At 40.1% G+C, this 27,702-nt stretch overlaps 1 protein-coding gene across 2 annotated transcripts in view; it reads left to right on the top strand.

The window, feature by feature from the left end:
* RUNX1 (RUNX family transcription factor 1) overlaps nt 1-27,702 on the top strand; it is a 231,683-nt gene that overhangs the window by 158,746 nt on the left and 45,235 nt on the right. For both annotated transcript variants that reach the window (XM_019476441.2, XM_006278424.4), the window contains exon 5: nt 1,863-1,967. In XM_019476441.2, the coding sequence (XP_019331986.1) occupies nt 1,863-1,967 (105 nt within the window). The remainder of the gene's footprint in view (nt 1-1,862; nt 1,968-27,702) is intronic.

The raw sequence follows: 27,702 nt of genomic DNA, 5'->3' as shown, positions 1-27,702 counted from the left end.
TATTTAGTAAATATTGAGAACACATTAGCTTTGATCCTTGTGCCTGGCTGAGCTTCATTTGGCACAGGATCCAAGAGAGTGTCAAAGGTCCTGAGACAGGGTCTCAGAAGTGACTTTATGCTACCTTTCCAGCTCCTTACCCCTGAAACTACTTTTCAACTGAGGCTAGAAGGGTGATTGGAAAACACCAGACTGAGATTCAGGAGACCTGGTTTCAGATTCTTGCTCATTAATGAGAGGCTTCCAATTAGACACTGGCCATGACACTTATTCCTCCTATGCCTCATTCCTCCTCTGTAAAATGGGGACAACACATTTGTAATTTACAGGGATATAATGACTATATTAGTGATTGTGAAGTCCTCAGATATTATGGTAATGAGATTCTGCACCATAGTATCTAGATGGGGAGTGGATTAAGATGGTTTTTAAACTGTAAGTCAAAATGTCTTTGAAGGTTTTATTGTTGTTGCAAGTGGACATTTACCTACCTCTAGTTTAAAAAAACAAAACAAAAGTGAAAGTCTTTGATCAGAAGCTCATGACCTTGGATGACAGAAATGTTGAAGACCACATTGGGTATTGCTGTACTGGAAGGCTTGCACAGCATATGCCTGTATAAGAATAATCTGTTATCTGCAATTCCCTACTGTCCAAATCAGGGTCATGTTTCTGGATGCCTACTATTTACACTGAAAATCCCTGTGATTATCGATACCCCTCAGGACATCAGATAACTCTGCTAAGACTGGCTACAGCTAGTACTTTCCACATCCTATTTCTAAAAATGCCAAAGTCATCATTAAAATTGATAGTGTTTTAAGCTATCAAAGCATCAGGAAACCAAGAATTAATTAATCTGAAATATACTAGGCAAGTAGTAATATACTAATTTTACAAAGTAGGCTAAAAGGAATCAAAAACAAAACAGAAAAAATTGAATATGTTATAATCTTGAGTTTCGCATGTAATATAATCTAATCTCCATTTGAGCCATTAAATTTAATGCTTTTCAAAACTCAAAATTGTGATATGCACCAGCTATGTCTGAAAAAGCCCTTATCACCTTGTCTCTGAATTAAAAGAAAAGTCACTGTGATACTCACTAATACTTTCAGTGGAAACCTATTAGGCAATATCTTTACCTACAAAAGCAAAAAGTAAGAAATCCAAATGTCTTCATTTATGAAATGTTCTTAACCAGCCTTAAGACAAAGGTGGACAAGTGGGGGAAACCCAAAAAACCAAATCTCTGTCATGTCTTCATGACACTTTAATTCCTCTTTAATTCCTGTTGTTCCTTTCATTCCTTGGAATTGTGGTAGCACATTTTCTTCTTTTTTAAAAGGTTGTGGTTTATAATATGGAATTGATCAAACACTAGCAACATTGAATAGCATGGGATTTTCAAAGGTTCCTAGGAAATTTGACCACCCAAGTCCCTTTAATTTTAATGAGCATTGTTGATCAGATCCCTGAGGCAGCTTGGGGAATCTCAGCCAGAATTTATGGGGCTTTCTAAACTAACACCCTTAGTAAGTATAAATGATTCATAAGCAATAATGTAGATGATTTAAAAAACAGTTGTTCAGATCTATCTATCGCGTATTTTACAATCAAACCGTATATAATATAAATATACATACATTTCATTGAAATGCTTGGAGTAGTAGCCACTTAAGGAGTTTGTTGAAGTTGATGGAAGTTCTGCGCTATGTATGAGCTTGTGTATGTAGGTACAGATATGCATAAAATAGGATGTATTTTAATGCTGTTGAAAGTGACAGATATACATTCTATCATTGCATATTCTATTTCAATTATCTGTGTGATCACTACAATGATGTCTTTTCCTGTTACAGGAAAGAGCTTCACCCTAACCATCACAGTCTTTACAAATCCTCCCCAAGTAGCCACATACCACAGAGCCATCAAGATAACAGTGGATGGACCTCGTGAACCCAGAAGTAAGTGATCTGACTACAATGTCAATGCAGGTGTGAAATAATGTATGAGTGTAAGGGTTCCTCAAATGTCTAAGCAAATTCAACAGAATCTAAGATTACTGGGAGCTATGGGTGTGGTTTAAGCCAAATCTATACCATAAAGGAGTTTGACTGTGCCTTGCAAAGAGCTTTATTTTACTAGAGTGTATACTGCTGATTCAGAGAGTATTTGAAGTGCATTGCACTTGATGAGCACAAACTTAGGTATGATTTGAAGACTTCACAAGAGTTAACTAAAGAATATCAAGTAAATAGAAAATAGCACATACATTTTATGCAGCATTTCTTGCTCACTTTGACTTGCAGATATTAATAGGACTTTTGCTTTTAAAAATCATTCACGTTACTGGTTTAACTTTCCAACATTGGCAGCTGAAAGTTATAAATAAATAAACGTCTGAAAGATGACAACTGGCTGCCATCGCATACAGTTTATTGTGCCTCATTCTGGTTTATTACTTAGGAAAACAGCCATTGTTGAAAAACAGCACTTCCAACAGACAGATGGAATTCACTCCACTGAGGCACACATTTTCACAGACAGGCATTCTTGCCAATTTTGTCTTAAGAATTAAGTGTGAGGAGAAGATGAATGATTTGGTATCTCTAGGGAAAAATCTGCAGATTTCACACCACTACAGTTTTTGAAAAAAAACCCATATGTATAGTCATTGGATGCTTGTGCAATATGCATTCTGTTCATTACCAGAGGCAATAATTAACCTCACTCACTAGTTTGAATGTAGAATTTTGATATTTTTATTGAAATACCCTCATGTCAATTGAGGTTTGTGGTTTGTTTCTGTTATTCCCTTTGCATATTTGGCAGTGGTTCTAGCTGTTACTTAAGAGAAGTTATCCCATGAGAAGCGTAGAGAGAGAAACAAACACCCAAGAGAGGGTGATCTTTACAGGTCAAGGTTATTGAACGAGGAGTGAGGTTCAGAGTTCTAAAACTCTCTGACTTCCTACATATTCTTCTTAATATTTTATCCCTAATTATGGGCCAGGTTCACAACTGACGTAAATTGTCATATGGCGTGACACTGATGTCTGTCAACTAAAAATCTGGGCCCATATTTTTAGGATTAAAGGCTATAGAATAATGAGCTTGAGGGGTTAAATTATGCCTGAAAAATGCCTCTTATAAACTAGGAAGCTGAGCATGCAAAACAGTTATTTATATAGGGAAGTAGGAGATTTGAATATGTGATTACCTATTTGTGTTTATATTCTTCAGGCAACAAATAGACTAGATTTTTTGAATATGTATCTCATAAAGTTATAAGAATAAGTAGCAGACTGGAGAAGCACCTGCTGTTTTAGATCAATTGCTCAGTTGGCATACTAGTTAATATTTAATAAGATTCTACTTTTAAAAGAGGAAGTGAAGAAATCATATGTGCTGAAGCCTATATATGTATCTTTACAACTCAAACACATGTAAAAGCCTTCTTGTATGCAATTTCAATTTGTCATAGGGAAGTCAAACATATAAGATGAGTGTATATAGAAGGAGGTTTTATGCTAGGAGGCCAAATATCCTCTTGGTAGAAGTACATAAGTCCTGTTATTGCCAAGTAGTCTATGGCATACAAAAGTAGAGACTGTTTCTCACTGCTTTAATGTAATAAATTCACTACCAATTTAGCAAATTTGTAGTTTGATGTCTAACCATTTTTTTTCTGAAATTGCTATATAAATCTGATATCTGCATTCTTCTTTGCACATTTGAGTAAAGCACCAACTGGCTTGACCAAATGCAGCCCTAGTCAACACAGTGAAGGGTAGAAGAGAGGCTACTCAGGGCGTATTCTACATAATAAGTATATGTGTACAGTGCAGCCTTCATAACTTAAATCACAGTTTTCTTAAGCAGTGCCATGTCTCTGTTTTAAAACTAGGCTGAATATCCTCTCAGAATCTCTCATAACACTCGCAATTGAAACACTTCCATACTATACCTCATTTTTATACTCTGTCTTGCTTTCTCTGTTTATGGTATTTTGAATTTGTTGAACCAAGTAGCTCATTTCAAATGTAATCTGAAACGAAACAGACTGTTGCTGCTGCCTACATAGGTACATATTAAAGGGATCTTTGTTACATGAAGATAGGCACACACTTCAGTGCACATAGATGCATCTATACATCCACCCCACACCCCCCCACACACAAAGGGTCTTGCAGGAATTGAAAATTATGCTCATCTAAGGTCAGGAACTTGCCATAATCAGACCTGGACTTCTGTCAGAGAAAACACTGGTAGGCCAAAGGGTTAATATCAGTTTTAAGAACCAGTATCTTGAGACCTATCATGCTTGCAAATGAGTAGTACATCATACTGAGGTTGCTATTTAAAAAGTAATCAGTGCACAGCTTTAATCACATAAGTAGTGCCTTTCAAATGAATAAGATTACTTACATGAGTAAAGTTATGTCCAGGCATAAGTACCTTTGGGACTGGGACATAGCTAAGTGTCCCAGGAGCTTGACTTTATCTATATTTCCTCAGACACGGCGTTTCTCTTTAAACCTCCTCCCCTTCTGTGTTACTCTGTACATTTGCAGAGAACATGGGAACATATCACTATCAATTGCAGAAGACTGTCCCTGGCACCTCGCCTCATTTATGCTCTTAATGCAGATGTATTTGTACTGATGCAGAATAGCCTTGCTCAGCATGCTTGTACAAAGTTCAGGACCTGTCGATTGTAGCCAAAATAGAAATATGTTTGGTTTTAAGTTTTTATTGGGAATTTAGAAAGTAAACTTGTGGTAACATTTTTGTGCAACTGGGTATTTTGTTGTTGTTTTTGCTACTGCTGTTGTTGTTTTGTGGATTTTTTGCTTTTTATTTTGTTTTGTACAAATTTAAATTTTCAAACTTGAAATTAAGGTCCAAATATGAGTATGATATGACAATCTCTCTTTGATTTTTTTTTTAACTCGAGTTGCTTATGCTATATTGGTTACAAGCCTCATACTGGAAGTAAAAGGAGGAAAAGAAAAACAGCATAGTAATCAAAGCAATATGATTCTAAGGCCTAGTATCTTTTAGCCTGCCAGAGAGAGAAACCCATTAGCAGACATACTAGTAGGAATGCTTTCAGGACCTGTAATCTCTTCCAAGCATTGGTCCCATGCCCCGTGATCAGAAAGGAAAATATTGATTCTTATGGTTTTTATAATGGCAGACTGGCATCCCTGCTGGGATAGAATGAAAGTAATAACCTTAATGAAAATTTTCAGATGGTGTTCTAGTTAGCAGTGAGCATTAACCCTAAAAAGAACTTATTCCTTTCTTTTAATTCTTTTTTTTCCATCTTTGAAATTACAAGAAGGCAAAATAAACCTTCTGATGGGACTCTGATTACACATGTGAACTATGAAATAGTTATTCCTTCTTCATAATAAAATAAAACAGACCTGCAAAGGTGGGAATAGACCCATCATACTTCAGGATCAAAATCACAAACCTCCACCAGGAAATGTCTCTGCTACTGGCCACCTCCAGAAATATCTGGTGTTCTTTCTAAAATGCGTTCAGTCAGCATAAAGCTCTATATTCACATACTGAGTCTAATTTTGCTTCAAAAGAAGTCGGTGGTAAAAATTCCCCACTAACTTTAGTGAGAACAAGGTTTAAATCCTTAATTCTCATAGACTCCTGTAAGAGCAAAATTGAATCCAAGACTATCTGAAATATAAATTGATAAGTGTGGGGTTTTTTACAGTATAATAAGTACCTATTTTCTCAAATATAGTTAGTGCCTGAATTTCTTCTCTCTCTAAAATTTTGGAAGATGAGGAACAAACCAATTCTGAGCTAAAAAGAAAAGTAAACAAAAAGTTAAAGAAGAAAAGAAAAGAAAAAAAAGACAAAAGTAAAAAAACAAGAAGTGTACTGTTTTAGTATATGCAGTATTTGGCAGATATGATGGAAAGGCTAAGGTATGGAATAACATATATAAATATATGATAACTAGCAGGTTGTGTTAGAGCATATAAAGGAAATGTAGTCACAAACAACACAAATCAGTTATGTCAAAAATAAATTATTGTAGAAGCACTGAGCAGTAGTAATGGGTCTAACAGTACTAGTAACAATGTGACTGTAGACAATGTTAGACCCAATAGTAATGGGTCTAACAGTACTAGTAACAATGTGACATGCTGTAAACTAACCCCAAGTGCATAGCAATGTATTTCAAAAGAAAATAATTTATATCAATAAATTGTCTTATAAATCACTGAAAATATTATTGTTTGTCTTTAGAGAATATCTGGTCAAACACATTTTCTGAGCCATAACTATTAACGCTGAAATAAAATTGCATAGTGCTTTATGAGGCTGCCTTATGCACATGTGATGGCAAAACCTGAAAAAAGAAAATATAATGTGATTTGAAGAAATATACCCAAATCTAAAAATATGAAAGCCTCCCTATATTGACCCTTAGATTTTTAGGTTAACAATTTGTGAGATATAAGTGTGGATAATATATCATGTACAACTGTGTGTCCATGCTGTCATATTGTAAATACAGTATCAGGTGTGTATCAGTTTCATGGTTCTCTGGTGCTGTTGAACATGTATGTCTTTCTGATGCTTCTTGTTGGATCCTGATAGTTAGCATACATTACCAAAAGCACTTAAGAACATGGCTCTTTTTCCACTACTATTACTATTTATTTAAAAATATTAAACAGAGTATTTCATTTTCCACTTCTAATAAATGCCTTAGTTTTACATAATGGGAATGATTCTCTATGGGTAAAGTGGTGGACAGAGTGACCTCAGTGGTCATTTTCTTCTCCAGGTTCTATGATTCATTAAAAAAGTATGTTTTTATGAGCCAACTCCATGGAGTAAGTCAACAGTACTAACCAGATCAAGAGTACTGCTCCTGATTGAAACTCTTTTGGTTAGAAAACTTGATAGGATTATTATAACTCTTAAATTAAATATTTTTCTCAGGTTATTTAACCTTCAGTATACATCGTCTTAAAAATTCTGTTTAGCTCCTTTGACTTCTTTCTGTTTTTTCCTTTGGATTGTTTTAATCTATGCCTATGAAGTAATTTTCTAGAAAAGCTTTTTTGCTGAAGACAAATAATTTGTACAGTTAGGTAAGATGTGAGTTGTCCATGTACAAGGTGGTTATTAAAGGTGCTTGTCCAGTCATGAATGTGTTGTTGACCTGATTATTGTTTTGCTAGCAACAATTATCCACATCTGTTGTTCCCAAAGAACAGTGTTGGATACAAGTCACTTAAAAGGGACTGACGCAGAACTGAGAAAAGTAGCCAGCCAGATGGACACGCTTTTTTTTCACAGGTAGTTCTTTTGTCATTTAGCAGAGTTAGCAAGGACACTGCAGTTGGTCTTCATTCTCCTTAACTTGATTGTTCTTGAGACACCTTCAATCAATTGTTGCACTTCAGTGCAAACTAGCACCTTGTTCAGATTAAATCTCAGGCGGGGTCCATATCATCCCGAGTTATGGAACAACTCATGGGAGCTGCCTGTAGGGAAGGAAATCTCTAAGGAACCCCTTTTGGAAAGCCTGTCGATGAAACGCTGCCCTTCTGCCTATCCTCACCCCTCATGATCTCTTCTGCACAATCTCCATGGCTAGAGACAGAAGTTACAAATAAATGAGTTTAAGTGATCAGAAACTCGTTTAAACCTGTTACAGAACAGAAGTTCAGTGCACATGAACCAGTTTCTAAATAGATGAAACTAGTTTAAGATAAACCTGGTTGAATGTAGTATCAAACTTACCTGATTTGGGTCAAACCAGTGCAACTTCTGCCCCAGACCCCTTCCTGGTTTAAGGTAAACCAAAGACCTCTAGCACCCCAGCATGCTCTGCAGCCCTGGGCTGAGCTGTGCTCTCTGCTTTAGAGAGCAGGGCTGGCCCCACCCCTCTGCTTCCAGCCCAGGTCCATGCCAGTGGGACAGGGAGAGGGAAATTAAACTCCCTCTGCTTCCCTGCAGCAAAGTGCATACTCTAGCATCACCTCCCACCCTGGTTTCTGGCCTGAGCCACTGCAGGCATGTGCCTGCATTCCCTGAGTCAGAAGAGAATGTCTATTCACTTGCAAATTGGTTTAATCTAGGCAGATTAACCTGCAAATATTGAATCAGTTCAGGCCCTGGCTTTTTGAATGTCTGTCCCTAAAAGGGCTGGTGGACAGAAGTGCTTTTGGTCTGCTCTTTTCTCCCCTCAATTTGTCGAGTCTGGCCCCATGCTCTGCAAAGACCTTGGTTCCACAAAGAAGTAACTAGAGAGGGTGCAGTCAGAGGCACATAAATATCTGCCCTCCTCCTTGCCATGCAGAAGGAAAGAGATCTCTGCATAGAGAATCCCCTCAGTGTTCAAATAGGAGTTAAATGGATAGTTTTTATACATTAACACCTTTGAATTCTGTCTTGAGCTTTTCATGGAAGAAAATGCATGGAATTGCATTGCTTTGGGACCCACTGTGTTGTAAAACTTTACTTTAATACATTTGTTGGATTTTGTCATGGGCAGGCATAAGTAAACCTTTAGATACCAAAAGTGGAAGCTAACTTTATTATATATATTATATTAATCTTCTAACTCCCTAGATCCCTACAGAGTAGGTGAAAGGCAATGCATAAATATGGGACTTCTGGGAACTATGCCTGTACTCAGTTTCTATTATACACCTTTGACAAAAGGCAAAACATTTTTCAAAACTTTCTTTTTGTTTCAGTGACCTAGAATAATTTTAAATGCCATCAATTCTTTCTGTCTCTCTCTTTTGTTCTTTCTGTGGTTGCTCATTCCCTCCCCTCTTCTCTCCATTAGAAACAGGCTAACTTTTAAGAAAAGATTTCTATTCAAACATAATTTAGAAATCATGCATAAATAAGTGATTGGTATAAAATGAGGGGACTGATTACCTATCAGGTCTTTTCATTCACCTGGTGTTGTATAGTACTTTAAAATTATTTGACAGGAAATTTGTACAAAGAAAATTAAGTGAAATTTTTATTTGCTTTGTCACATATACAGTGGCTCGATTGAACTGCAAGAACAAGCAAGATCTTTTTACCCCAATAGCACAACTTGCATGCTACACATTACAGATTATTGAACTAGACTGTTCTCAGTGGTAGCAGATGACAGAACAAGGAACAATGGTCTCAGGTTGCAACAAGGGAGGTTAAGATTGCATATTAGGAAAAACTTTCACACTAGGAGGGTGATGAAACACAGGAATGGGTTACCTAGAGAGGTGGTAGAATTGCCAGCCTGAGAGGTTTTTAAGGCAAAGTCCTAGCTGAAATGATCTAGTTGGGGATGGTCCTGCTTTGAGCAGTGGGTAGGAGTAGATGATCTCCTATGGTCCTTTCCAACTCTAATTTTCTATGGTTCTATGAGTATTTGCCCTCCAGAGATGATAAACCAAAACTGCTTGTTTCATGTTAAAAATAATTGCTAAGGCCTTGCCCCCAAGAGCTTCCAGTCTAGATAAATCCTGTGGAGAACAAAGGAAATGAATGAGTTGCAATGATGAGCATTTTTGGTTTTATGTATATTGTTATGTATTTTATTATCAAATTATTGCTTAATGGAGAGTAGCCAATCTAGAATTTAAGTTGCAAGTATGGTGCAAAGACCTGTTTAGTCAGCCTGTTTAATTTTCCCCAGCAGTGTGAAATTAGCACTTTAGCTCAATTTATACACTACAGCCTAATGTGCCATGTTTGTGTAAAATTTTATTACTTGTATTCGTTGGGCATTGTTGTGTGTAAATCTTGTCAATGATGCTATTCAGGATAAATGAGAGAGTTTGGGTTTAAGCAAAGTAAACTGTGGCAGTACTGAAGAGAATCATGCTGAAAAAAATGACATTTTACCAGCCAGGGCATTCCCAACAGTCTACCAATAACCACGTCCACGTTCCATTCTTGCACAGCTGTGAGGAAACGATGGCATAAGAGGTACTGTTCTTAGTACACACATACTGCTTGTCTCCCTTGAATATTGAATTTCATCCATTCCACCATTTGATTTTTCAACTATTATGTAATCATGTCAACAAAATCTATCTACTAAAACACATAATCAGAGCAATAAAAGACAGGGAAATAATCTGCTATTTTGGCTTGAATGTATATGGTAGTCCAGGGTTATTATAGCGTGACTTTACATGGGTTTGCCTCATGAATGCCTCATGCCTCCCGAGGCTGGGGGGACACAGAGACTGCCTGCAGGCAGCGGCAGCAGGAGCATGGTGGCGGTGAAATCCAAGTGGAGATCGACAACTGGCAGCAGGGGGAGGTGGCAAGCAGTGACTGCCCGCAGACACCACCACCAGCATCAGCAGCAGGCAATCTCAGGGGGTGCAGGTGCACCCCCGTGCATCCCCTACACGTTACCAATGGTTTGCCTTTTAGGACAGTCTGGAAGCCATGGTTAGTACAGATTCTTGCTTAGCAAAATCAGTTGCAGAGGCTGTTTTGTAAATTCTTCAAAGTCTCTATTGGCTTCAGTTGGCTTGAGTGACTACTTCCTTCACCTTGTGTAGTACTGCAAAACTATGCTAGTGCATTCTTCATGGCAATACCCAGGTGTAAATGTCATGGGGCCAGTAGATGAGAGTTTTTAATAGGGAACCTGTGTCAGGGCACAAGTGGTGCCTGCTGCTTATAAGAGGAGCCGGCAGGTGGCCTCAGGCCCAATTAGGTGGTCACCTGACAGCAAGGAAGCTGCCTGATTGGAGGAGGGCTGGGCAGTCAAAGTATAAGCCCAGACCCAAGGAGAAGGGCTGGCAGTTGCAACTGGGGAGCTGAAGGATTAACATCACCTGGCCTGAGGACTGCTGCTTCTGTAACACCTAGAGGTTAAGGGAGGAACTGTGGGGATAAAAAAAGTTCCTGTGGTCCTGGATATCCCCTGAAACTACACCCTGCTGGGGTTGGATGGTGTGGTGGGACTGCCTTTGGCAGAGTGGTCTCCAGGGAATGACACACCTCTGCCTCCCCAGTGAAAGGCAAGGTTAGGGCACCATAAAGCCTCAGCCCCCACTGCCTTGTGGGTACACCATGGAGGGGAAAGGCTAAGGTAGTACACCCCAATAGAAAAGTACAGGGTCCAGGTCAACTGTGGGGGGCCTGAGGCAGGTTCCAGTTCCACTGAGTGGGGCCTGAGACAAGGCCAAAGTCCACTGAAAGGGACTGGAGGCCCAAAATAAGAGTGGGCCCAAAGAGTAGCCAGGCCAAGGTTCTCAGTGTAGAGCCTGAGGCCAGTTGTGAGCAGAGTGAGCCTGAAGGGTCATGCAGAGCTTGACCAGAGAGAGACTGGCCCAGTGAGGGGTGGAATAGTGTGACCCAGAGAAGGGGCCAGGCCAAGGTCCACAGAGTGAGGCCTGAGGCCAAGTTTGGACCAGAGGCCAAGTGCACCCCAGCAAAGGGGCTAGGGGAGTTGTAAGCAATTTTAGATGCCATCTGTGAGTCATGGGAGCTACTAGGGAAGGTTCAGAGCTGTGTATTTTGGCCCTAGGCACCAAAGCAACAAATGGGCAGCCTCCCACATGTAAACATCATTTTTTGGTAACATCAGAAGCATGGCAGGCGAGCGGGGCGGACTTCCCTAGACAGGGAGTGGGCCAGTGATGTACTTGGCCCCGGGACGGTCCTTTGTTACAGAGTGCTTGACTTTGGAACTCACCAACACCTTCACTGTCATAGGGCCTAAGACTCTTGATGTTCAGGGCATGGTGCAAGGTCCTTTATATTCTCTCTAGCTTTAATAGGGAAGACATAGCTAACTTCAGTATGGGATAGTCATTGCCTGTAGGTGATGCTTTACATTTGCTTGTTTAGTTATTAGGTTTATTAAATGATAAACAAAACTGTTTAAGTTCCTTTCTTAAGTAAGCAGCACAAGAGAGGACATCAGAAATACAATAGAGCTGTTGTGGTATAGCCTATGAATTTCAGTAGGTATCACATTGGTATAAGAAGTTATTTTAATAATTTTTTACAGAAGCTCATCCTATTTAGCCCTTCTGTCTTCAAATAGTTGAATTTTCAATGGAAAAGAGGGATATAATCATTCAGTTTCTCTTATATTTTTATTCTTTTCAACCTATACTGAGTATTCATTTTTACAGTCACAGTGGGAGAGTATATTGATTGACTATGGTGAATAATTTTTAAGCCTTTGTCTATATTTCTACTATTGGGATTTTTAGATGTGCTCAGCATTTGTCTAATACTGGTTCCACTGCAGTTGTAAATGCTCTGTAACCTTAGTGGGAAAAAAGTTAAGTCAATGTTGAATGCTTTTGAAAATCCCTCCTGAGAAATGCAGTACAGCTTCCACTCCCTCTTCATTTGACTCCTATGCTTCCACCACACCCCAGCAGTGCACAAAGCAGAGCTAATCAGCATTTATCCAGGAAGAACTTGTGTTGCTTAATCTGGTGAAACAAGTATTCCTTTCTGACTTTTACATAGGAATATAAGGAAATACCAAATAAACAATAGGGGCATGTGTGTGTGTTTATATGTAATTTACCACAGCAGATAAATGAGGGTACTTAAAGCATACTATTGGATGGTTACCTGTAGGAAACCTGAACCTAACATGATGAACACTTTCAGCTTCCAGTGAAGTCAATGCACTGAGTGGGTTTATCCTTACAGGATTGGGCCCTAAAAGATTTTCTCAGATTTTTTTTATCCAGTCTTTCCTCTGTATGTTTTCTTCATCAAAACCATATTCTTATCCTAAGTTTTAGCTAGAGCAAATGAAAGTTTCTCAGGTACTGCTAGAAGTGTACATGGGATCGGGAAGAATGGAATCAAGGCTAGGACCTGAACTACAAAACACCTACCACTGTCTTGTCTCTGAGCCTGTTGGCAATGTCTCTGCATTCTCTGAGGCCTTCTCCAAATTCCGTCAGCTCTTCTGCTGAGAGAGCCATGTTCAAAGATACATTCCTGTGCTGCTAAGACCACCACCCATGCAACACTGCATGTCTGCTTCCTCCTTCCAGCTCCAGACAGCAGGTCACTGATGGTTCTATTACTTTTCAGAGTTCTATTCACTTCCTGCAGAGTGGTGATATTACTTGGGAAGTGGGGGAGAATACAGGATATACCCCTGAGAACTGGAATTTAAAAACAAACAAGCAAAAATTGCCAAATATTTATTGGAGATGCTGCATTGTTCAAAACAGTCTTCTTCAAATGCAGAACTTTAACCAAGCCCTGATTTCCTTATTTATGGGCTTAACAGAATTGTAAACCTCAAGAATGATGTCAGAGCGTTCGGTGCAGACTATATTCTGGTTCAGTGAAAAGCTGATTTTTTTACTATTAATTTAATTTGGAGAAGTGAAAATACTTCTGTGCAGCAATCATAACTTGTCTGGCTCTATGTTATCAGAAGGCATTGCTGTTTCCTTCACATAGTCACGTATAAAAAATACCAGAGGCTGTAATTATCTATTTATGTTCTAGTCTTTTGCCTATCAGCCAGATCAATAAGTACCATATTTACTCAAAGATAAGATTTTTTTTTAGCATAGAGGAAAAGGCTTCTTTTCTTACATTCACATACAAGGAAACCTCATTAAATACATTGCCTATCATTGAACTGCTGCCAAAAGCAGTATGTGCTCAATAATGGAAATCAACTATGAAACTGATTTAAATGAAGCCAACAGTGAGCATAACTATAAAACACATGGCCCATATTGAGCAAACATACTGATGGGAACCTACCACAAGCATAGGTTAGTGCAAACACATCTGAATAAAATACATGGTAGTGCCCATTGAGTGCAGTCCTCCTCAGACTCTTTTTCAAGTCATGGTGAACTACTATATTGCATACATTTTTACTTCCTCTTCACTCCCACAACTACAACGGTCCTTTTGTTTTCCATTTTCAGTAATCCCTGTTTCTTCACCAGCCTTAAATGTCTGGCAAATATCACCAAACAGGGCCCCAAACAGTTCACCCCAAAACACTATGCCAGCCTGTCACATATGATTAGTATAGTCTCACCTTCCATGAAGTGGTACCAGATGAGCTTGCCCTGTGCCTCATATGCATATAAATTTTGGAGGGATCCTGGGACTCATGATGAGAATACCCATTCCAGTCCTGAATGGGGAGGTAATTAGCACATTGATTCTTTGGGGGTGTATCTGGAGTACACACACATACTAAGCAGTGCTGAGCTGTGGGGACTTACCTGCAAGGAGCTGCTCTCCACGCTGCCTGGTTGTATTCCCAGCCACATACATGTGTGCGAGCACACATGTGCATGTGGTGCCCCCTGCATCCAGGTCCCAGCCACCCCAAGCAGCCCCCTGCAGGCTGGCAGCATTCTATCCTACAAGAGCAAACCTGACATTTCCCATGGTTCCCTGCATGATGCTGTGAATCTGTAACAAATGCTGTCGCAGTCATGCAGGCCAGGACCAGGACTTGAGGTTCCCATTCTGGGACTGTCCTGCCCAATTAGGGATGGGTGATCACACTAGCTGACTCCTGGGCCCCCTGCCAGTCCAGAGCTGCTCTGCCCTGGCTCAAACTGCTGTTTTCCCAGGTGCACATGTAGACACTGCACCCAGGAGCAGCTGCCTCTAGAACAAACTGCTCCGGAGTTTATTACATCACCTTAATAGCATGATGTAACCAGCATGTACAAACGTGAGAAGACTTGTTAAGGAAGTTTAACCAGCCAGGGATGAAAAGTACATCCATTTCTTTGCATAGCATGAAACTTTTCTTCCAAAGTTTTCTAGCCTGGGTCCATCAGACACAGAACTAATTTAACCATCTTCCTAAAACTGATTGGTTAGGAACCATAGTGCTGTGGTATACCATAATACACAAATCAGCAGAAAAGTTTATACTGTAATGTTGACTTAACATTTAAGGATTTTGATTGATTCTGCTTGGTCTTCTACCTACAGTCTGCACTCTAGGCTGTTCTTCATTACCTGCAGCACCTATCTTCACAATCTAGCCGCAAACAGTTTTGGTTGACCACACCACTTCCCTATTGAAAGTTAATACTGTTTGACTCATTCTGTTCTACTAACACCAAGCCAAAGAAAACAAGCCAAAGAATAACCTGCTTGTATGCAGTTTGGAAACTTCTCAGAGGCCCTGCTTTCAAAATGCTCTACAGTAGCTTACTATATCTCTCTGCAGCTGCAAAGAAAATGAAGGAAGCAAAAATGGTGCAAAAAAACTAAAATAAGGACTAAGTAGAACCACAAGAAATTTATGAGCTCTCAGTAAACTGGAATCCTGCTTGTACATAACAGAGTGTTCATACAGTGGAGGGACTGTTAGGGAAGTTAAAGGAGGAAATGTTAAAGCCTGAAAAAGCACTGAAAAATCAAGGAGCAAAACTGTTGTTTATTAAATACAATTTGATATATTAAACAAATGTGAAAGGCATATATTTAGTTCAGAGCAAGCAAACGCATTTGGCTAGGATTTTCGTAAGAGAGGTTAGGTTTTTCATGAAATGTAGACACTCACTTTTCCATCTGCAATTTCCCTGAACTTGGTTGTGACTGAAAGGCTGAGCAATGGGTTTTACCTTCCAGCTGTAGATCACCTGCTAAATTCTAGACCAGAGCAGTTGATGACAGATTTTTTTTTAATATCCAGTGACTGTTTGGTCAAGTGAAGTGAGTGTCTATAATAATGACTGTCACTTGTATTCAAGTATGACTACTACTGATACTGGGAATCTGTTTCCACGTGTTGGGTTCAGGAAACGTGCTAGGGCAAAGGGTGAGTGTCTCCTGAAGGTATTTATTTGGCCCCCATTGTTGTAGCTTCTGGGTCTGAATCTTTAATCTTTTTTTTCTTTTTTTGCAGTATATTTTGAGAAATGCTATCTTTCTCAGTTTAATGATGGAGAACGCAGGTTCAGATACATTCTAAATACGTAACCCATTTACAGTTTACCCATTTACAGTAGTTCATTTTAAAACACTATTTATACACTGGTATAAATTACTCCAGGACAAGCAGATAGCTGCATGCAGTAGGCTGCTATTACTTTCCTTATCAGTGGGTGGCAGGGGACCAGTAATGGCCTGCCTTGAATAATTGGTAGCCTGCTTTAAGCAATGGTGATGAATAAGGTAGATGTGTGTGACTAGTTTCACTCCAGATTCAAGTAATTTTCATTAATGTAGGGCTGTATCTTTTGTGTCCACTCCTTTTTTACACCAGTATAAAGCTTTGTTAAACCCATGTAAACAACTCATTACACTGTTATAAACATGGTACGTTGTGTCCAAGCCTTCAGTGATTTGGCCCAAGATCACAAAAGAGATTTGTGGCAAAGCAAGGACTTGAACTAGCATCCCAGACCAGTGCTGTAACCTCTGTACTGTCCTTTGGTTGCCTCAGTCTTCTCCCTAAAGAACAAAACTGCACATCACAACAACTGTATCATACTTTTGTTTTCTTTCATTGAAAAATTGTAACTGCCCCTACAATCAGTGTTCTATGCTCTGGAAGTATCCATTTGAGGACGCAATGGCAGCATGGAAAAATCAGGAAGCGTATCCTGCCTAAATACTTCAATTTCCCCAGCTCTCAGGCTGGTTCCTTTCACTAGCCATAAAATATAATTTTTAAATAATATGAATAAGAAGAAATAACAGTTCCCTCAGTCTGAGACTTCTCTCTACTGATTGCACTTTGGCCATGACTATCTTTTTGTTCCTTTTGTTTTCTTTTCTTTCCACACCTACACTTTTATACATGTTGCCAGCAATTATGCCTTAGCCTATGTCTGCAGGGTATTCTTACAGCAGTTTGTGTGGGGGAAGATACAAACTATAAAGAAATAAAATAAGTTTTTGGCAACGCATTGCTCAAGTGGGAGTTATTCAGATTCAGGCAGGCTTCATTTTTTGAAAAGTATATATGATGAAGTTTTCAAAAAAAGTAGGAGGAAGGAATTTTTTTGCAGGATAATTTAACTTCTGCAAACTGCTGCCGCCTAAAAAAATTTAATCCCTAAGTTGCATTATTCTTACTTCATTGAGCTGCCCTACTTCTAAATATGAAACTAAGAAATAATTGTACTTCTAAAGAAAAAAACAGAAAGTACATGTGTGTCACCATTCATTAGAAATGTTGGTAGAGGTGTTGGAATGAAAACAATTTTCTTTTTGTTATGGCTTATCTAGGACGTATTCTGTTGTAGAGTTACCTGTGAGTTTAGCAGAGTTCTTACCAACAGGGCAGGACAGGAAATGTTTTTGCCCAAGAAAATGTTTGCAACTACAGAAATTTTCCTATCCAGGGTTAGGAAAATCATGAGACCTGTTATAGTTTTTTTGGTTTGCCCCTCCCAAAAAAAAAAAAAAAAAAAAAAGCAGAGAGGCTCACTGCAGGACAGCCCACTGCAATCCAGTAGTTAGTGGAAGTAGAAGACCAAGCTTCAAGTCCTTGCTCTGAACCAAGAGACAGCTATTCTCCATCAAGCTATTGGCTCTTCTGGGAAGGCTCTTCTTTACATCATCTGTTGGCAACAATCTACTTTATCTAAATGAGTAGTGAGACTGAATCACTTGCTGTGTGGTTAGGACATTGCCTTGGAGTATGGGAACATTAAATTCAATTCCTAGTCTATATCAAGCAGAGCAGGGGTTCAAACCTAGCTTTCCTACATACCAGCTTGCTGAGGTGCTAACTGTTCTGGTGTGGGCCTCTCCCAGCAGAAAAATCCTAGCCAGAAATATGATAAAATTAAATAGAAAACAATTATACAACCAAACCTAAGCTAGGTCATTTGGTAGAGAAATGAAAATGTTTCTAAAAAAATCCTTCTCTGGAAATCTCACATCTACTTATGCCTGCAGAGACCCACAAAGATTAAGAGTCTTCCTTAAACAGTGCAAAATGGATGAGGTTTGCCATGTATCTGGGTAGTAGAAAAGGGTGCATCATAGAAAGTTAGGGTTGGAAGGGACTTCAGGAGGTCATCTAGTCAAACCCCCTGCCCAAAGCAGGACCAGCCCCAACTAGATCATCCCAGCCAACACTTTGTCTAGCCTGGTTTTGAAAACCTCCAAGGATGAAGCTTCCACAACCTCTCTGGGTAACCTGTTGCAGTGTTTTAGTGTTTTAGTACCTCCTAGCGAGAAAGTTCTTCCTAATATCTAACCTAAACTTCTCTTGCTGCAACTCAAGACGATTGCTCCTTGTTCTGCCATCTGCCACCACTGAGAACAGTCTAGCTCCATCCTCTTTTGAACCACCCTTCATGTAGTTGAAGGCTGCTATTAAGTCCCATCTCTGACTCCTCATCTCTAGACTAAATAAGCCCAGTTCCCTCAGTCTTTCCTCATAAGTCATGTCTGGAGCTACCTCACCATTTTTGTTGCCCTCCGCTGGACTCTGTCCAATGTGTCCAAATGCCTTCTGTAGTGGGGGGCCCAAAACTGAACACAGTACTCCAGATGTGGTCTCACCAGTGCTGAATAGAGGGGAACAATCACTTCCCTTGATCTACTGGCAAGTATTTATACACATATGTTTTGGTACTGCGATGCACCAGAGATCCACCGATTCGGAGCAGACTTGATTGATTGAGTCTGCTCCTCATGCAAGCTGATGCGCACTGAGATGCATTGCATATAGTTGTATAAGCAGCAAAATGTGTGTCAGCACACAAAAAAAAATGGTGGCGGCGTGCTTTTGAGCTAAAGCACCTTCTATGTGTTTTATTTCAAAAGCGCACCACAGCCATTTTCTCAGCAATGCCATGCATTTTGCCACTTATACAACAGCAAATGTCGCAATGCTGGACGCTTGGATGTGTAAAAATGCCTACACCTACCAATGCAACCCAATATGCCATTTGCCTTCTTGGCAATAAGGGCATAGTGCTGGCTCATATTCAGCTTATTGTCCACTGTAACCCCCAGGTCCTTTTCTGCAGAGCTCTTGCCCAGCCAGTCAGCCCCCAGCCCGTACTGGTGCATGGGACTGTTCCATCCTAAATCCAGGACATTGCACTTGTCCTTGTTGAACCTCATTGATTTCTTTTGGTCCAATACTCCAATTTGTCTAGGTCTCTCTGAATCCTAGCCCTACCCTCCAGCATATCTACTACTCCCCCCAGCTTGGTGTCAGAATGATGCTACTAGGTCAGTCAGTCAGTATTTTGCCTTACTTTGTGGAAATGACACCAGACATTCCACTCTTGATGGTGATCTGGATGTCAGTCAGTTCTCAGTGAGTCTAGGAAATGAAATGTCACATGATGTGCATAATATTTAGTCTGTTAATTCACTTTCTGGCAACTACATGTAGATGGTCAGTTTGGTGTAATGTTGCTATAGTTATTATGATGACAGACAAAGCACAAAGAGTATTAGCCTATAATTAGGCTTACTTAGGATATGACTGCTGTCCAGAAGGTAGGTTTTAGGTGTACACCAAACTTTTAAAAAAATACTGCTGCTGCTGAATGCACATCAACAGTGAGTACATGTTTGAGGCACCATACCCATTTTCTCACTGCAGTAATAAAAATCTCACAGTATTTCCAGTTTCATGTCCTGATGCTATTTAACTATCATCCTAATGCACAAATGAAGTAAGTCCCTGTCATGTGTCCACAGGTAGAAACACTCTAGAGGATTCTTATGGCTCCCCTGAAGGTAGTTGGGGTGGGAGGCTGCGTACAGTGCTCTGAAGGCAGCGACCAGTATGGGGTGGATAGAGAGGGGGCTTCCTGTGAGGAGAAGGGAAATGCATGTCCCTTGTTGAGGGAGCTAGCTGTGACTGAAAAGAGATTGACCCTGAGAGATCTGCATGAGAATTTTTATGAGGGCTAACTGGTAGTCTGAACATAGGGTAAGGATTTGTCCATTCAGATTTACCATATTCTGTTGTCAAAGTATTTGATCACTTTTTCATTTTTATACCTTGTAATAACCCCTTTTGTTTTTCTGTTATTTTACTGACGTACCTATGGTAAATCACAATTTGTGGACAAATTAATAACCTGGGCATATCCATTCAGCAGAGTGGAGGACCAATAAGTTCACACAAACCCAGGATGCATCTCTGGGGGCACCAAGACACCATAGCATTTTATCATAGCCCCTACCACTATTTGATCATATAGAAGACCACTATCAAAATAGGTTCTGTTTTTAGGTTTGACAAGTCAGGGACCCCATTGGCTGCAATAGAACTGCTCTAAGTATGTAAATGAACAAATCATTACAGAATTGGAGTCAGAATGTCCATATAAAAGTATAACCGATTACCAGCAGAAAGCCCATTAGCTCCCCAGAAGATATATAATAGTTAAATGCATTTCAACAAATGCTGTTTCTAAGCAGAATTTATATTATAACTGATCAGGGGGAGGGGGGGAAACGTGTGTCAAATGTTACTCATTAAAATGATCAACACGCAATCTGGTAACCATATATATTAGTCACCACACCGCCTATTGATCTTTTTGGTTTTTACTCTGTGTGTGTCTGTGTGTGTGTCTGTGTGTAGGAGTGTGCACCAGCAGACACAGAGGCTCAGTCCTCCTGGGAGACATCCTGACTGCCAGCTAGAGCATCTCCCCTCCCCTAGTTGTCCCCCAGCTCTTCCAGTATGCTGGGAGCCAGGAGGAGCAGAGAAACAGCATTTTGCCCTGCACCGAAGCCCTCGTGCAGGGGCATGTGCAGTGCCAAAAAGTAGCAGCACAAAGTTTTGTTGCTTTTTTCCCTGTTGCAAGCACGTGTCCCTGCATGTGGGGACATGCCCCATGGGTGCATGCACACATCTAAGCCATCTTAAAATAAGGAGATGTAACTAAGTTGAATAAAGTTAAGCCATGTTGGAGCATATACACATACAGCTCCTTGACATGGTGGCAGCCATCTTGTGAGCCCCACCCCGCAGTAGCCCCTGGCTTCCAGCTAAGTTAAGTCAACATAGCATACACACCTACTTTAAGTTGACTTAGAGTCAACTTAACTAATATTACTCAAGATAATACACCTCAAAGAGATATTATTTTGTGCTGCATTTAAGTCAATGCTATGTGTGTACTCTGAAAGTTAAGTCGACTTAGCTGTCAGAAAGTTAGAAAGTTAGTACGTGCTTATGCACCCTATGAAACAGAGCTTATCCTCATCTGCTTTGGTAACTACAGCACTTCCTTTCTGCACATTTGGATCCAAATCCTTTCCTGCACACACACACACTCTGATATTTGAGACAGTTTCAGATTGTACCTAGTTCTGTACCTACTTTCTCCATGATGTCTGTAATGATTTCAATCAAAGCCGCAAATCTGATCAAACATCTGTAAATTTAGAAGAGTTCAAGTTTAGCTACTGTAAATCTGGATCTCTCCAAAACTCTGCTGATTTATAGGAAATAAGGATCTGACCCTTTATGTTCAATCTTCTTTTTATTGTGTGTAACTGCCCTAAAGCATATTGACTTCAAGCATTACACAGACTGTGAGGGAGTGAATTCTGGAGTAAGCGAAAAGAAGTGGGTACTTAATCTATGGTAGACTGTTTATCTTATATTAAACAGAAAGATCTATCCTCTGTAATCCATTATAATGTTTGTTTGCTCATAAAATAATATGCTTCCCCAAATAGAAATTTCACTAGTTTGACATTTTAGACTGGAAAAATCAACACATTTGTTTATACCTTTTCTTATTTTTTTACCTGATTCTGTAATTGTAAATAAGAGAGAAATGTAGAAGAAATAAGAAGACAGACTTAAAGAAATTTAACACTAGTATTTACTTCTTTTTCTTCATCTCCAGTGGCAGCTAGATATGCTGACATTATCTCTCTGTGTTCAGCCACAATGTTAAACACTAAATTTACAATTAACGTTCAATGTGCTCAAAAATGGGGGCTGCCAAGTCATTTTGTTTTTGTTGTTTTCAGAATCCAGTGTTCCAGCCAGATGGACGCAGTCCAAGCTGAGTACTCTGCAGTCTCTTAAAGTCTATAAAACTGCATTTCCCCCCATTAAGAGGAAAATGACTTTCATGTATTTTTAGCAGTGTCATGATAAGCTAATGTTTGTTCCACACACCTTATTTAAAATTCTATGCAAACCCCAACATGACTTCACCAGGATAATACATAAAGGGGATATCAAAATTGGTTCAGCCAAATAGATTAGCTGCCCTATTTTATTCTACTCAAAGGCCCAAATATTGTATCAAATGCCTGACCCTGAAGACCGAGAGACAATCTTCTGTCACTTCTTTTCCCCTCCTAACACTTGTTGGTACTAGTGGGCGTTCTCAGTAGACAAGGAGCACAGGACTGAGCTCCAATATCCAATGTAAGGTTCCATTTGGCACTACAAGCACCGAGTCCCTTAGATCAGTTTGACACCAGGTTTTGTTTATACTAAGTCAGCACTAGTCTATGTGGAGGACAGGACCCAACATACCCCACTTAGCTGATTCATTACAGCATCAGAAGTTTGCTTGTAAATCTGCTCTGGACTCACCCTCAGCCCCCAATCTCAGACCTTCAAAGAGCAAGAGTTTGAGAGTAGGTCCTGGAGGCAAGTCTGGAATAGCCTCAAAGATGAACTTGAAGCTTTGGAGCATGTCAGTGGTCTTGGGTAAGCAGGGCATGCTCAGTCTTGCCTTCCCCAAGCCCTGCTACTGCTGAGGTATAGACAAACCCTCAGCTTTCAATCCACAAATTTACGTGGGAGCACAATCCAATTCTCAGGGTCAGATCCTCAGCTGGTGTACATCAAAGCAGCTTTATTAAAGTCAGTACAGCTTCACCAGCTTACACCTGATGGGGATCCTGATCCCTGTTATCACGTGAAATGGCAGACTGTCAACTTTACTATCCCAACTGGGAAAAAGAGATTGTGGTTTGGCAAATGACCTGCCACAAACCGTTCTGTCTTATAAATATAGAAATCCTGTGTGTTTTCATGCTTACTCTTTTTGTGCCTCCTGCACTGACAGGTTCTTTTTAAACTCAATACAGCCACTATATTTTCATGGATGATGAAATGTAGAAGGACTGCTTTGTGAATGACTTCCTCACACCCTTTTTCATCATTTTTCATACCGTTCTTCTATAAAGGAGAAGCATGGTTTTGTGGTTAAAGTAGTAAACTAGGACTATTTCACAGGTTCATTGGATAACCTCAGGCGAGTTGACTCATTTCTTTGTGACTCAGTTCTTCCACCTATAAAATGGGAATAGTAACAGTTCTGTTCTCTGATGGATGATATGAGGATAAGATGTTCAGATGGTATTTCAAAGTAAAACTAATAAATAGAAAAATAAATGTGTCATGCTTCAGGGACTCAACCCATGTATTTATATAGGATTTGGGAAAATTGCTTATTGGCATCGGAATACTGCACAGTCATACCTTATGAGATTAAAGTCTCGTGCTGCTGCCTTTAAGACACTTCTGGGAAGAAAGGCTAAATAGTTCAGCTAAGTAAAAAAATTATGATTTTTGATACAACATCTGATACAAGTGACCTCTGGAGTGCTTTTCCACAGATCCCATTACAAATGTCCTGTGTCTGGCATGGAAGCTACCACAAATGCCAGTGTTTCTTCAAGACAGAGCCAGAGGGACATAGCAGTTGTTTTAAATTGTATTTACATCAGTGGAATTTTCAAAAGCCCTTGTTCAAACCATCCCCTTTAAATCCATTGTTCTCATCAAGTAGCCTTCAAAGAAACCACTGTCTTGGTGGCATGTTTAATTTTGAACTGAGACCTGATTATGAGTATGGGTGTAAAGAACTCCAGCTACCAGAACTGGTGGCAGTGAAGTATTGATGCCTCACCAGCTTCAATGCAGCCCTGGTCCTCTTGACTACGGCGGGTCTGTTTGCCTACTAAAACAAAAGTTGGATTTCTCTTGGGACAGGTTGGGCTAATTTGAGTTAATTGTCATTTATTCAAGGGACACTCTACATATGAAAATGGCTGTGCTTCTTCCAGGTTTTTCACTTGGACCAATCAGAGCTGCCTAAAATACAACCTCCTTTACTCTGATAAGGGTTATACAGCCAGGCCTTTAGTTTCCATACCAGACACAGGAAATTCATGATGCCATGAAAGTAGCACCTAGGCACACAAAGGAGGGTCAACCATTGAAACATTGTATAGATGCACTACATTAAAAGCACAAATTATTTAAATGGAATTTCTGGTTTAGAATAATTTCTTTTGTGGTAATAGACTTGAAAAGGGCTATACTGAATCCTGGTTCTGGGACCATCAGTTCAGCAGATGGATCCTTACAGTATGCAGAAGGTCTGAGGCATTTAACATATATACACAGTTGGTGTGACTCTGTGGGTGTGTCTACACATACAATTAATATGCAGCAATACATTCCGGTGCATATCGTGCCAAAGTTTATTGCTTCTGGACGCCGCATTTGAACGTGTGCCCAAGACTGCAGCACATTGAGCTGGGTTGGAGCAGCCCTGGCTGGCAGGGAGTTGGGGGATGGTAGAGATCAGCCTGCCAGCTTGAAGCTGCTCTGACCTAGCTTAGTATGCCGCAGAGGAGCTGACTGAGGCCTGGGGCTCCGGGAGTGGGGGAGGGAAGGCGCTTTAATTAGAGCAGCTCCAAGAACCACTCTACTTAAAGCTCCCAGACCATCTCATGTATCAGTTTGAACGAGTTTTAGTTAAAGTGCCCTGCCACCATTTTTCAGCACAGGAATGCTGATACATGAGATGCTGGCATTTGCTGGAGCCCAGTAATTACCACACTCCAACAGACTCAATTAATCGAGTCTGCTCCAGCACATTGTAATTACAGTGTGTCACAATAGCCTCACTGCACATGTACAGGTGCTCAAGGGTGCTCCAGCACAGGGCTAATCAGCAGGAAGCCCCCATAGTGAAGCATCCTCATGCCCCAGCCAGCCCAGTCAGCATCTACATGTACATTGCTACATAGTAAGACCTGCCCTAGGATAGTACTTGTGTTTACAAGTACTAACCTACAACAGTATATTAGTTTACTCTGTCCTAATAGCACTGTGAGTGTAGATGCTGAGACGTTTACTACAGAGCTAATCGGGCAACACTGCAGTAAATGTCTCCTATAGGATGTACCCTGTGTGTTTGCAATCAAGTAAAGTGTCCTGAGCTGAAGGATTGAATCAAATTTGAATTGCTGACAAATGAAAGAAAGTCACATTTGAACTACCGAAGTGTCAGATGAAAGTGTTTTTTTTTGATGGGGTGAAGAGCTCTAATGGGTCTCATTAATGATAAAATCATTGCTATATAATATATCTTTTGACTTTTTTTTTCACTTCTTGGGATAATTTATAGCACAGTGTGAAATCTGAGACAGTGGGCTGTGCCAAAAGGTCTGGCTGCAGGAAGAAAGGCTGAGATTTGGAACCAGAATATGAGTTATAAAATTTAATTTTAAAAATGCAGCTACTAGGAACTGCTTCTAAGTATACATTTTCCCCTTAGAATGAAGAAAAAAAATGGCTCCTATATCTTGATTAAAGTGTTATTGGAGCTTCATGAAAGAGTGCTCTGTAGGGGAGAGAACATAACGGAACTTTGCAGGGAGGATTTTCTTCTTATTTAGTAACATGTCTCTGGTGCAGAATTGGTATAGCTGAATGTTTATATATTGCACAATCAAAGAGAAAGCAAAATTGGCTATTGTGGGTTATTTTAATTAATGTTGTGGTCATGTGACATGCTAGCCTATATAACTCCTAAGGAAGGGAGCAGTGACTTCAGAGGCCTCACCACAGAAACAGCAATGACTACCCCCTCAGGAGAGAGAAGGAATCGCAAAGGAATAAACAGAAGACAACTATCTCAGACAAAGCAGTAGTGAAGGGAGGGAGGTCAAATGGGAACCAAAGAAGGAGGTTCAGTAGACAACCATAGATAATATCCCCTGTTTCAAGGCAGATGGAAAAGTGAAAGTTGCCAATCTATTTCACTTCTGCAACAGAGGTCCAAAGTGGATCTTACCCAGGAATGACTATGGCCCACTATATAAGAGGGAGAGGGCAAAAGAGACTCAAAGGTCATCTGATTACTTGGGGGAGGGCAGGGAGAGTAAATAAAAAAGGGGTAGGAATGTAAGTGGCGTTGGGGGGACAAAATAAAGAACAAAAGCAGAGAACCCTGGAAAAGAGCTACTACTCTATAAAAGTTTCCAGTAAATCAGTAGAGTAAAAGACCTACAAAATGGACGGGTCCAGTATCAGCTTTTTCACAGTCCCCTCCCTATCTCTTTCTCACCCCTGAGTTGGAGGGAACTGCCTTTAAGTGTGAAAGGATAGAACATTCTTTGTACCTAGTCAAGTTTGATCCCTTTTCTGTGACTCTTAACTGTGGGCTCAATCCTGCAGTCTCTGAGCAAGAAAATCTCCAACTAAAATAGAAATGCACTGGACGTTTTCATAGTTTCATAGTTGTTAGGGGCTGGAAGGGACCTTACAGATCATCAGGTCCAGCCCCCCTGCACTTGGGCAGGAAAGACTTTTTGACTGTGTAAGGCTAAGAACTGGTCTGAGACCTTCAGCACATTCCAGATTATTTCACTGAACACCTATCTGGTAGAGGCTTGGTAACTGTCAGCCAGGCCACTGACTCAGAATCTTTTATTTCAGCCCAACAACAGGATGTCAGGCACTTTGGATGTGGTAGTTCAAATGCGAACTTACTCATACATATTTAGAATCAAATAGACAAAGGTGACGAGAAAAGAGATGCCTTTTCCTCTCCCCACCTGCCATTCACTGCAACCTTCATAGCATAGCAACAAAACTTTAGCAGAAGTGCTGAAAGAGCCTCCCCTGAGACTGCCATGTAATGGCATCTGACAAACAAAATGTGCACACCAAAGTAATCAGATAATGCAACTGAGAGTAAACTTGCCCAATCTGGTGGAGACATAACCCCCCCTCAAAGAATCAAGGTATAAAGTTATATTAGTGGAGGCTATGCAAGTCCAGCTGTTCCCTACTTCCCCACTACCTAGCAGTATGGCCCAGTAATAGCCATCTACTGTGTGAGATAACCCTGGGATAGCTGCACCTCTGGCTGTTCCTGATCCCAGTGTAATTTACATCAATGTACAACACCTATGTAAAATATCCCAGGGTATGCATTCACTTGTCCGTAGTCTGAGTTCACTATGCGGTAGCTTACATCAAACAAGATAATAATGGAAAAGTCAGCGTTACCCTGCAGAGCATTCTTCTGCAAGGCACAGCAGAAATGCCAGACATAAGTAAAAGAGGCTTTTACCCGCATTAAGTTTCATGTCGTTAAGTAGTATTTCTTATATTCCATTCTTCTTTCTTTTTTAACAGATAAGTTCCTTAAGGCTCTTAGTATGACATCAGTGTGATTTATTGGGTTTTTGCAGCATTCTTGAACCTTTCTGATCACAACATGATTGAGGGGTTGAATTCTTGATGAACTGATGAAATCCAGATTTAACATGTGGAAGATGGAACAACATTTTTTATTCACTTTCTCAAACGCTCTATTTTTCCCCCAACATTCAATAATAGGGCAGAGCAACTTTTAGTGGATGTGTTTTGAGAGTACTCCACATCTCACAGGAGTTAGGCTGCCTTGTCACTGATTTGGTTGTGTTTACAGAGCA

The sequence above is a fragment of the Alligator mississippiensis genome, chromosome 1, assembly GCF_030867095.1.
Source record: "Alligator mississippiensis isolate rAllMis1 chromosome 1, rAllMis1, whole genome shotgun sequence".
Classification (NCBI taxonomy): Eukaryota; Metazoa; Chordata; order Crocodylia; family Alligatoridae; genus Alligator; species Alligator mississippiensis.
This window is presented reverse-complemented; position numbering and strand designations above follow the sequence as displayed.